The sequence below is a fragment of the Megascapheus bottae genome, chromosome 12, assembly GCF_031878675.1.
Source record: "Megascapheus bottae isolate mThoBot1 chromosome 12, mThoBot2.hap1, whole genome shotgun sequence".
NCBI classification, from domain to species: Eukaryota; Metazoa; Chordata; class Mammalia; order Rodentia; family Geomyidae; genus Megascapheus; species Megascapheus bottae.
The window spans coordinates 48,175,423-48,185,564 of record NC_143520.1 but is presented as its reverse complement, the minus strand read 5'-3'; the positions used below and the strand labels follow the sequence as shown (position 1 = coordinate 48,185,564).

The following is a 10,142-nucleotide window of genomic DNA, read 5'->3' as shown; positions in this document are numbered from 1 at the left end:
GCAAAATGTAAGAACTGAAACAGAGATCCTGAGCCAGAGCCTGGCCCAATGAGACCCTCAGTAAGTGATGGTAATTAGAAATCACAGCATAGCAGCAGAGGCCCCTATGGGCCATAGACCTTGGACATAAGTTCGTTTCGTTTGGTGTGTGTGTGGAGGAGGGGGAGGAGTCAAAACTGGGGCTTGAACTCAGTGCTTGAACACTGCTTCTTAGGCTTTTCTGCTCAAGGCTAGTGCTCTACCACTTGAGCTACAGTTCCACTTGTGTGTGTGTGTGTGTGTGTGTGTGTGTGTGTGTGTGTGTGTGTGTGTGTGTGTGTGTTTAATTGAAGATAAGCATCTTGCAAACTACCCTGCCCAGGCTGGCTTCAAACCATCCACCTCAGCCTCCTAAGTAGCCAAGATTACAGATCGGAGCCACCAATGCCCAGCAACATAAGCCTTTTCATCTCCACACAATAGCTCTTTCTTTCCCAAGAGAGAAGCCATATCAAGTGGTCATAATACAGTCCTACTGTTGTGCAGCTGCACAGCACCAAACTGGGCCATCATTGTAAGTGCATCCTCACGCTGAGCCCCAGTTCTGGCCTGTGGTAAGGTGGAGACAATCTGGGCAAGTTCTTCTGCACTTATCCTGCGTCAATGAGTCTTTAACTCAGAGCTATTGCAGGAGAGAGGTTGCAGGGAACAAGACATAGTCTGCAAGTCAGTGTGGTGCAGACTTCTGATAAAAGTGCCACATGATGGGTACTTTCCATGTAAGGATTTCTCACACAATCTCACTGGTGGCTCATTGTTACCTTCCAGGTAAGTGTGCTGAGATGGACTGGGAGCTAGGTCTGGTGGGACAGGAACATCTTGGACTCTGGCTGTTTCTCCTTTGATTCACCCCCCCCCTCCCAATCCCCTCTCTCATCTTGATCTGATGTTAGGGAATTACTGGCGCTCTGCGCATGTGCTTTACCACTGAAATATTCTCCTGACCTTTATATATATATGCACATGATGTTTTACTCTTACATTGTTTAGGCTAGCCCTGAAATCTAGATTCAAATGACCATCCTGCTTCTGCCCACATGTAGTTAGAAATACAGGGATGCACTAGTGCCTGGCTATATTGAGTTACTACTGAAGCTGCCAATAACTCTGCAAAGGAAATGACACAAATATGGGGCAGGTGAGTGGCTATAGCTCTTTATTCCTTTGCTTGAGTCTCAAGGAGAGGCTTGCAAGTTTAGTGATCATGGAAAACTAGGGTATGGAAGTCAGTAAGGGCAGAGCAGGACTGTGGGCTCCCTGCCTCGAGCACCCTCAGTCATATCAGCAACCTGGAAAACGTACTCTCTGCTGACATTGCCATTTATTTAGAAAGTGACCTCCCATGGACCATATGGGTATTTGGGGCCTGGGCCTCTTGCTCTGCTAGGGCAAACTCCAGATCTCCACTGAGTTGCCTGGCTACATCTGGAGGCATCATTTTCTGGACAGCTGCTGATTTACGTAGATGGTCTTTTAGCACATTTTCTCCCAGCATGCTCACTACCAAGGATCCAATAGCACTTTCAAACCTCTCCACCTCCTTCCTAGTCCTGTCTTACAGGGGGCTCACCACACATCAAGCAGCTGCCATCCTATGTCCCCACCTCTCTGGATCCTCAGGCTTTGGGACCAGTTAAATTGCAAAGCTGGTTCTTAGTCTATTCATCAGTATAGGAAGTCATTTTCAGACTTCAGTATTTTCCAGAGGGTATGTTTAAGATGCGGGAATGGAATTGGGAAGGAAGTCTGTAGTTGCTTGGCTTCAGAGAGCTTCCTCTGAATTTGCTTCAGCCTCATCTATATTCCTTTCAGCCTTTATCCATATAGAGGACAACAATGACTGTGTCATTCATGTGAGACCATGGAAGAGATGTACCTATTTGTGTGTGTGTGTGAGAATGTGTGTACATGTTAGTACTGGGGCTTGACTTGGGGCATGGGTGGTGTTCCTTAGCTTTTTTTTCCCCTCAAGGCTGGTGCTTTACCACTTGAGCCATAGCTCCACTTTCCAGCTTTTTTTTTGGTCGGTCATGGGGCTTAAACTCCAGCCTGGGCTGTCACTGAGCTCTTCAAGGCTAGTATTCTACCACTTGAGCCACACCACTTCTGGCCTTTTCTGTGTAGGCAGTACCAAGGAATTGTACCCAGGGCTTCATACATGCTAGGCCATACTCCTGGCCAACTTTCCAGCTTTTTGCTGGTTAATTGGAAATAAGAGTCTTAACGACTTTTCTTCGTGAGCTGGCCTGAAACTGCAACCCTCAGATCTCAGCCTACTGATTAACTAGGATCACAGGTATGAGCCACTGGTACCTGGCTACAGATGAACCTATCCAGTACAGTCTGTCCTACTATTTTTTTCTTCCTTCCAACAACTGAAGTCTTCCTCTAGTCATAGCATATCCTTTCTTTGCAGCTGTCCCAATTTTTGCTCCCCCTCTTCTTCTTGGCTTCTAGTTGCTTTGTTCCCTCTGTGGTTTCCTCTGCGGCCAGCTTTCACAGGAATCCTAGGGATGCCTCATGCCAAGCGCACACTGTTCCTGACAGGAAGGACCTCCCACTCTTGCTGGAACTCTGTGCTCATGGGCTGGCTGGACCTCAGACAAACCTCAATCTCTGCCAACCCTTCCTTCCTTGGAGTCTGAGGCTGCCACATCCCTGTTAACTGGAAGTACCTGTAAGTTGCAGTTCCTTGGGGTGGCTGGAATTGGGGAAGAAAAGGAGAAAGCCACTTCTATAAACCTGTGGCTTTCCACTAAGGCTCAAATTCCAGCAATGTACCCAGGAGAGTGGGAGAAACTCATGCAAACAATATTGTTCAAAGAAAGAAGGGGGAAGTGGCACTGTGGCCCACTGTGGTAGAGTAGTAGTCTTGAGCTGAAGAGTTCAGGGACAGTGCTCAGGCCCAGAGTTCAAGCCCCATGATCAACAACAACAACAACCAAAAAAGGATGAGAAATCATAAGAGTAAATTATTTCAAGAATCCATACTAATAGCTAGTGCTGGTGGCTTACACATACAATTCCAGCTACTCAGGAGGCAGCTACCTAGAGGACTGAAGTCTAAGAGATTCTATCTCCTATTAATTAGCAAAATGCTAAACTGGAGGTGTAGCTCAAGTAGTACAGTGTTCACTGTAAGAAAATTGAGTGAGAACATGAGATTTTAAGTTCAAGCTCTGGTACTGGGACAAAAAAGAAAAAAAAAAACTTAAAGTAACAAATGTACTTTTAATTGGTTTGATAAAAACTATTCAAGAAGGGCCAGTAATGTCAGAGCCACATCATCCACAGTATTAGAAAAGAAAGTCGTGATATCATAGTAGGTTAAATGTGTGGCTAGTAACCAAGTCCAATCTCTTATATTCCATATTTCTTCTTTAGTTCTTCTACTTTATCGATGTAAGCTTTCATGGCATTTTCCTTGGACATCCCTGTAAGGTAGGAACAAGATTATACATCAGGGAGAGAGCATGGTAAAAAAAGTAGCAGGATTAGAGTCCAGTTTCTCACTTGTAAAGTAGGGGATTACCACCTCTTAGAGACACACCGATGATCAGACTTCAAGCACGCGGAAAGTGTGCCCAGGGGCCTGCTCCATGATGCTCTGAGCTTAGGCATGGTGGGGTTTAGTCTGTCCCTTATAATGTAGCAAGGAGCAGATATCATGAGCCCATGCTTCTCGTTAGGCAACCTCTCTCTACAGTGACTGTCCTGGTGCTGTTGATCCCCTTGTTGGCTTTGGCTTATCAAGTATCTGTTTTGGGCTCTCATCTTTCTTGGAGCTGCAAAGCCAGTCACCTACTTCTCCCCAGAGAAGCAATGAGAAGAGGTTCCAGACTGAGCAAAAGCAGCTGCTTCTTGGAAAGGAATAAAGTGAGTCTTTGTCTCCCTGTTGCAGTACAGGAGACACCGAATATATCCTCAGACCATCACATGCAGTCTTCTGGATTCTCCAGGAAAGCCAGACTCTACAACTAGAGGCTTGTAGTAAGGCACTGGAGACTGCTGGGGCCTGAGAATAGTGTAAATATGCCAGATGAAGATGAACAGTCAAATGGCATTCTCTGCAAGTGAATCTGACAAGTTGTATTTGCTGTATTGTGTTCCTTTCTGAATTCATGGTTTGCAGGAAGACAGAGGGCTTATTCAGCAACTCTGGCAAGAACACAAAAGCTGCTAGGAGCTTAGGAGCCAAGTTTTGGGACTTGCTGCCACAGAGCACGTGATCCAGTGGGAGCCTGGATACTTCTTAGCTGTTGGTGCTCAGCAAATAATAGCTCCATTCACTAAGCCCAGCAGTGGCTGGCCATGAATTACCTCACTCCCTTCTTCATGTGTCCTTCTGGAACTAGGACAGCTGCTTGGCCAGAGCCTGGCCTTGTCCAGTGGAAGGGAGGGATGGACAGGAAACTATCATTTATTTGAACACATTCAAAGCCAATGTCACCTCTTAGTCTATTTCTCAGTGGCTCCTCCTCTTAGATGGCACCCCTGCTCAGAGATGATGCTTTCAGAAAAGGAATTAATAGCATTAGAGGAGAAAGTAGATGGCCCAGTTCCCCCAACTCAGGCACATATTGGGCTGGTTTCCAGAATGTACCTTCTGTACTTGTTTCCCCCCTCCTCCACATACTCTATAATGAAGAGACATTCTTTACTGGCTTTCGCTGCCTGATCAGAACCATTACCTTTCAGCTGACTCCAGGCATCCCACTTGGCTTTGCCCTTGAGGTCCAACATTCCGGGCCGCTCTTAAATAAGGAAAGGAAAGACAAGACTTATTTCAAGTTCTAATGCAGAACTCCATCAACTTTCTTCTCGGGAAAGTCATAATTATTTCCCTTTTTTTTTTTTTTTGGCCAGTTGTGGGCCTGAGAACTGTCTTTGGACTTTTCTCAAGGCTAGAGTTCTACCATTTGAGCCACCAAGCACCACTTACAGCTTTTTTCTATGTATGTGGTACTGAGGAATTGAACGCTGGTCTTCGTGCATGCAAGGCAAGCACTTCTACCACTAGGCCAAACTCCCGGCCTGGTTTTTTTTTTTTTTTTTAAACCTTAAAGCAGATGTACAGCATTACGTTTCAATTCAACTGGTCATCTTATAAGGCAATTTCAACTGTTGCATTATTCTCCTCCATCTCTCCCAACTCCACCGGTCCCCTCAAGTTATGTGGTTCCATTTTCACATATGTTCATTGAATATAATGACTCCATTTGTTTGCTCCCACTCCTCTTGACCTTCCCATAACAAAACTTCCTGGTATTCATTTTATTAAACTGATCAGTTGCTCAGTAACACCACTGGAATCCTCCCTGAGTCTATCATATGTTAGCCAATTTGTATATATTTGCCTATAACTCTGTATATGTTTTCACATGTTTACAATTTAGACCTAACTTCAACTTACAAAGAAAAATCATGTACCATATATTTCTCTGAGCTTGGGAAAGCCATCTTTTATTATACAAATTCTCCATGGAGCTTACATACTGAGTTCTACTATAAAAAACAAACAAAAAAACCCTAGAAGTACAGAAATTTCAATTTTAAGAAAAATCTTGAGAAAAACAGGAGAAAAGCCGTCTCACTATAAGAGAGTAAAATTCTTAAATTTCAAAATTTCTCCTTTTAAAAATTGTGCTTCAGGGCCTAGGAGTTTGGCCTAGTGGTAGAGTGCTTGCACAAAGACCTGGGTTCAATTCATACACAGCAAAAATCTAGAAATGGAGCTGTGGCTCAAGTGGTAAAATACCAGCTTTGAGCAAAACCAGTTAGTAGCATGTGCCCCAATACTGGCACACACAAAAAAATAATTTTTTTAATTAATAGAGTAAAAGCTTAGTCTCTGGCTGAGTGCTGCTAACTCATGCATGAAAACCTAGCAACACAGGAGACAGATCTGAGGCTCTCAGTTCAAAACCAGACTACGCAGAAAAGTTCATCAGAGTCTTATCTCCAGTTACCCAGGAAAAAGCCAGAAGTAAAAATGGAAGAATGCCAGCCTCAAGTGTAAAGCTACATAAAAGCACAAGGTCCTTGAGCCGGGCCACAGTGGCTCATGCCTATAATCCTAGCTACTCAGGAGGCTGAGATCTGAGCATGGTGGTTCAAAGCCAGCCCAGGCACTAAAGACCATGAGACTCTTATCTCCAATTAACCACCAGAAAACCAGAAGTGGTACTGTGGCTCCAGGAGTAGGGCAATAAATAGCCTTTTGCTGAAGAGCTCAGGGACGGTGCCCAGGCCCAGAATCCAAGCCCATGACAAAACAAAACAAAACACAAGGCCCTATGTTTAAACGTTAATACTGACATGCACATACATACATAATACATGCATGCATACATACATACAATTTAATCTCTAGCCACATGAACCATATTTCAGAGGCTCGGTAGCTACATGTGGCCAGTGGCCCATGAATTGGAATGTTGGGAACATCTATTCCCGTGATGGCAGGAGACCTAGCAGAGAGTAGGGCTCTGGGTATTTAAGGAGGCCTCTCTCTCAGATTTCTCAGGGAATGCTTCCTGAAAGCAGAACACATTGAGCATTTTCTCAGATACTTCTCTAACCATAGATACTGTAGTCACTCCCTTTGACAGTGAAGTCAGCACCAGGGATGGATGGGTTCCCAGCATCAGATAATTACAAGTTTGCCCTCAGTAAAAACTCCCACGAGTCAAGAGGAACAAACTAGCAAGATGATAGTAACTGGAGAGTCTCAGACTTCGCTGTCCAGATTGATTCTGAACTATGATCCTCAAAGCTCAGTTTCCTGAGTAGCTAGGATTATAGGGATGAGATATTGTCATCTGCTCAACCCTATTTAACTTTCACTATTTTCAGTTAAAATGTAAACTGACACAAGTGGCTACTGAATTATATGTACATCATAGCTCTAGAGAGACCCAATTATGTCTCTGCTAAGGTAGTGATAGACTAGTAGCCTATCTACTTACAATCAGAGAATTTACCTCCCTGGGAGAAAACAATTTACAAGCCTCACTGTAAAACTCATTTTTGACACAAGAACTTCCTCAACTAAATACATTCCTGATGAGAACACCACAATGTGATTTGGCATTGCCTATAGGTGTTATCTCTTGCTTGTGGCAGGCTAGCCAATTCTACCTGCTTCAACTGCTATCTTAGTTCCAGTTGAACTGGTAAACATGCTCAATCTCTTCCTGAATAAGAGGGCTGTATGGGTATGGGTATGGGTATGGGTATGGGTATGGGGAGAGAGAGAGAGAGAGAGAGAGAGGAGAGAGAGAGAGAGGAGAGAGAGAGAGAGGAGAGAGGAGAGAGGAGAGAGGAGAGAGGAGAGAGGAGAGAGGAGAGAGGAGAGAGGAGAGAGAGAGAGGAGAGGAGAGAGAGAGAGAGAGAGAGAGAGAAAGAGAGAAAGAGAGAAAGAGAGAAAGAGAGAAAGAGAGAAAGAGAGGGAGAAAAGAGAAAGCCTCTCCTTCTATGCTGTTATTGTGTGAAATGCATTGTACCACTGCCTTTGTAGCTTGCATTTCAGGGACTTAAGTCAGACTAAAAACTGCCCAAAGCAGGAAAAATTCTATCTATCTATAGATATGTTCTGGTTAGTGAACATCACTAGGCCCACACACAAAACAAAAAAAATGGGCCAGGAGTTTGGCCTAGTAGTAGTGTGCTTGCCTCGCAGGCACAAAGACCTGGGTTCGATTCTTTGGTAGCACATACATAGAAAAAGCTAGAAGTGGTGCTGTGGCTCAAGAGGTAGAGTTCTGTCCTTGAGAAAACCCAAGGATAATGCTCAGGCCCTGAGTTCAAGCCCCAGGACTGGCAACAAAACAAAACAAAACACTCCTGATTTTCTCCCTGATTACTAGGTGTAGCTCTTATCAGGCTTGGTGGGTTGCCAGGTGCTTTGACTTTACCATTGTTCATCTAGAGGGAAGCAGTAGCTCAGCAAAGCTACTCCGAGTGACAGCTTAAGCAAGTTACTTCAGCTGGGGTTTTTGTTTCCTTCAGAGTAGATGGGAACTTATAGATCAAAAGTAAAACCCTTTGAAAACCAGGATTGGAATTCTGCTACCTCAGGCATAAAGCATCCAGGAAGGAGTATATGTGGGGAAATTTTCCCAGCTTAAATCTCAGGAATCAAATAAACTGTGACCAGGCCTCTTTGAAGAGTCAGGTCTCAGATGAGAGGAGTGGAGAGTTCCTAATAGACTTTCACTATAGACCTAAGTTTTATGAGCAGTTCAGCAACATACCTGTATTTACATCACCCACAGTGGCTTGTTTGAAGTGGCTGTAGATAAACAGCATCTCACTGTCGGCTGGCTGGGTCTTGAGGTGTTTAACTTCATCAGCAGCCTTGTCAAACTCAGCCTAAGTAGGAAGGAGGAAGAACAAAGAATGAAGGCTGCATCAGAGTAGAAGGGCACAGAAGTCCTGTGATATGAGGGTGGGAAGGCAGTTCTTTCTTTCCTTCTTTCTCCCCCCCCCTCTTTCTTTCTTTTCTTGTCATTGGTCCTGAGGCTTGAACTCTAGTCCTGGGCGCTGTCTCTGAGCTCTTCATATCAAGGCTAGTGCTCTACCACTTTGAGCGACAGCACTACTTCCTTTTCTTTCTTTCTTTTTGCACAAAGCTAGTGCTCTACCAGACTGAACTCAGGGCCCGAGCACTGTCCTTGGGCTTTCTCAAGACTAGTGGTCTGCCTCTTGAGCCACAGCTCCACTCCTAGCTTTTTCTGTGTATGTGGTCCCAAGGAATGGAACTGGGGTCTTCGTGCATGCTAGGTGAGCACTCTACCACTAGGCCAAACTCCAAGCCCCATCCACTTCGAACTTTTTTGGTGGTTAATTGGAGATATGAATCTTTCAGACTTTCCTGCCCAGGGTTGCTTCGAACAACTATCCTCAGAGCTCAGCCTCCTGAGCAACTAGGATTACAAGCATAAGCCACTGGCACCTGGCTGGTAGTGTTCTTTCTGGCATGGAAAAGTAGCCCTCCTCAAGCAGGGTCTCCTCTAACCCTACAGAGCAGCTAGAAAAACAGAATGTAACAGGAAGGAAGCACACCTACTCACTTACTCAGTCCACAACTTGTAGTGGACAGTAAATTCTGCCATGTACAGTGACTGTAAGGAGGCCAGGGTTGGGCCTGCTGTAGGCTCGCATCCAGCATGGCTGACGGCCTGCCCTCCAACCCCACCCTCACCCCCGGGAATGGCTGGGCTTCCCGTGAAGCGCCAGTCTATGGATCAGGCACGGCATTGTCAGAAGTGCTGATAAGGGCACCGGGCATCTCAGTGGTGCCAGCAGCAGGAGCCCGCTGGCCCCTGGCCCGGGGCCGGGAAGTTCGGCGTTGACCTTTGTCCCAGTGCCCAGACTGGGGAGAAGCAGATTGGAGGAGCCAGAGGTCGGCTCGGCCCCCGTCTAGGGTCCACACCAGGGCTGGGACGGGGGACGGGACTTCACCGGCCCCGCCGGTCGCCACTCTTCCCCCGCCCCCCAACCCCGCCCCCGGTGCACGCGGCGCCAACTTCCCTCGACCTCCAAGCTCCCAGCCCCGAGCCTCCGCGAGTCCAGAGACCCCCGAGCCCTTCCTGGTGTGAGGCTCAGCCTCCCTCTCCTTCAAGCCACAAAGCCCCACGGTCCCCAATTTTCTCTTTCCATCGAGGACCCTCTATTCCCGCGACACGGCCACGTCCACCCCACGGACAGCCTCCCACAGCGGTCGCGGGCGTGGGTAGCAGTTTCGGAAATTCCCACACGAAAAGTTCTGCTCCCGAAGTCCCGAACGAAGAACCGGAGCTGGACAGCAGTGCCAGAACCGCTGGCTATCAAAAGGGAGACCCTGCGGGGCTCCGCTCACGCGAGGGTGCCCCCGCCACCCTCTCCCGCTCCGCTCCGGCTCCGCGGCCCGGCGGGTCACGCGCAGTACCTGAGACATGCCGGCGAGGTGACGAGGATCCCCGAATGCCCGAGATCAGAGGAAGGAGCCGGAGCAAGCCTGAGACCGACTGGCGAGCGCCTTTAAAAGCCAAGCCCAGCCGTTCCAACTCCAGCTCAGCCGAGCGCCAGCAGCCAATCACAAGCTAGCTTTGTGCTCGGGG

General features: G+C 46.8%; 1 protein-coding gene across 1 annotated transcript; it reads right to left on the bottom strand.

Moving 5' to 3' along the window:
• Positions 1-3,250: 3,250 nt before the first annotated feature.
• Positions 3,251-10,076, bottom strand: Dbi (diazepam binding inhibitor, acyl-CoA binding protein). The gene is made up of 4 exons (XM_090342947.1): positions 9,971-10,076; positions 8,295-8,412; positions 4,731-4,793; positions 3,251-3,473 (listed from the first exon to the last, which is right to left on the bottom strand). The coding sequence occupies exons 1-4, from the start codon at positions 9,977-9,979 to the stop codon at positions 3,400-3,402; spliced, it is 264 nt and encodes an 87-aa protein (XP_090199073.1). The 5' UTR covers positions 9,980-10,076; the 3' UTR covers positions 3,251-3,399.
• Between the last annotated feature and the right edge of the window lie 66 nt (positions 10,077-10,142).

Coding starts and splice junctions, on each gene's coding strand:
- Dbi (XM_090342947.1), bottom strand. Junction 4,794..8,294: donor TGTGGGTGATGTAAATACAG/GTATGTTGCTGA, acceptor TCCTTATTTAAG/AGCGGCCCGGAATGTTGGAC. Junction 3,474..4,730: donor TGCCTGGAGTCAGCTGAAAG/GTAATGGTTCTG, acceptor CCTACCTTACAG/GGATGTCCAAGGAAAATGCC.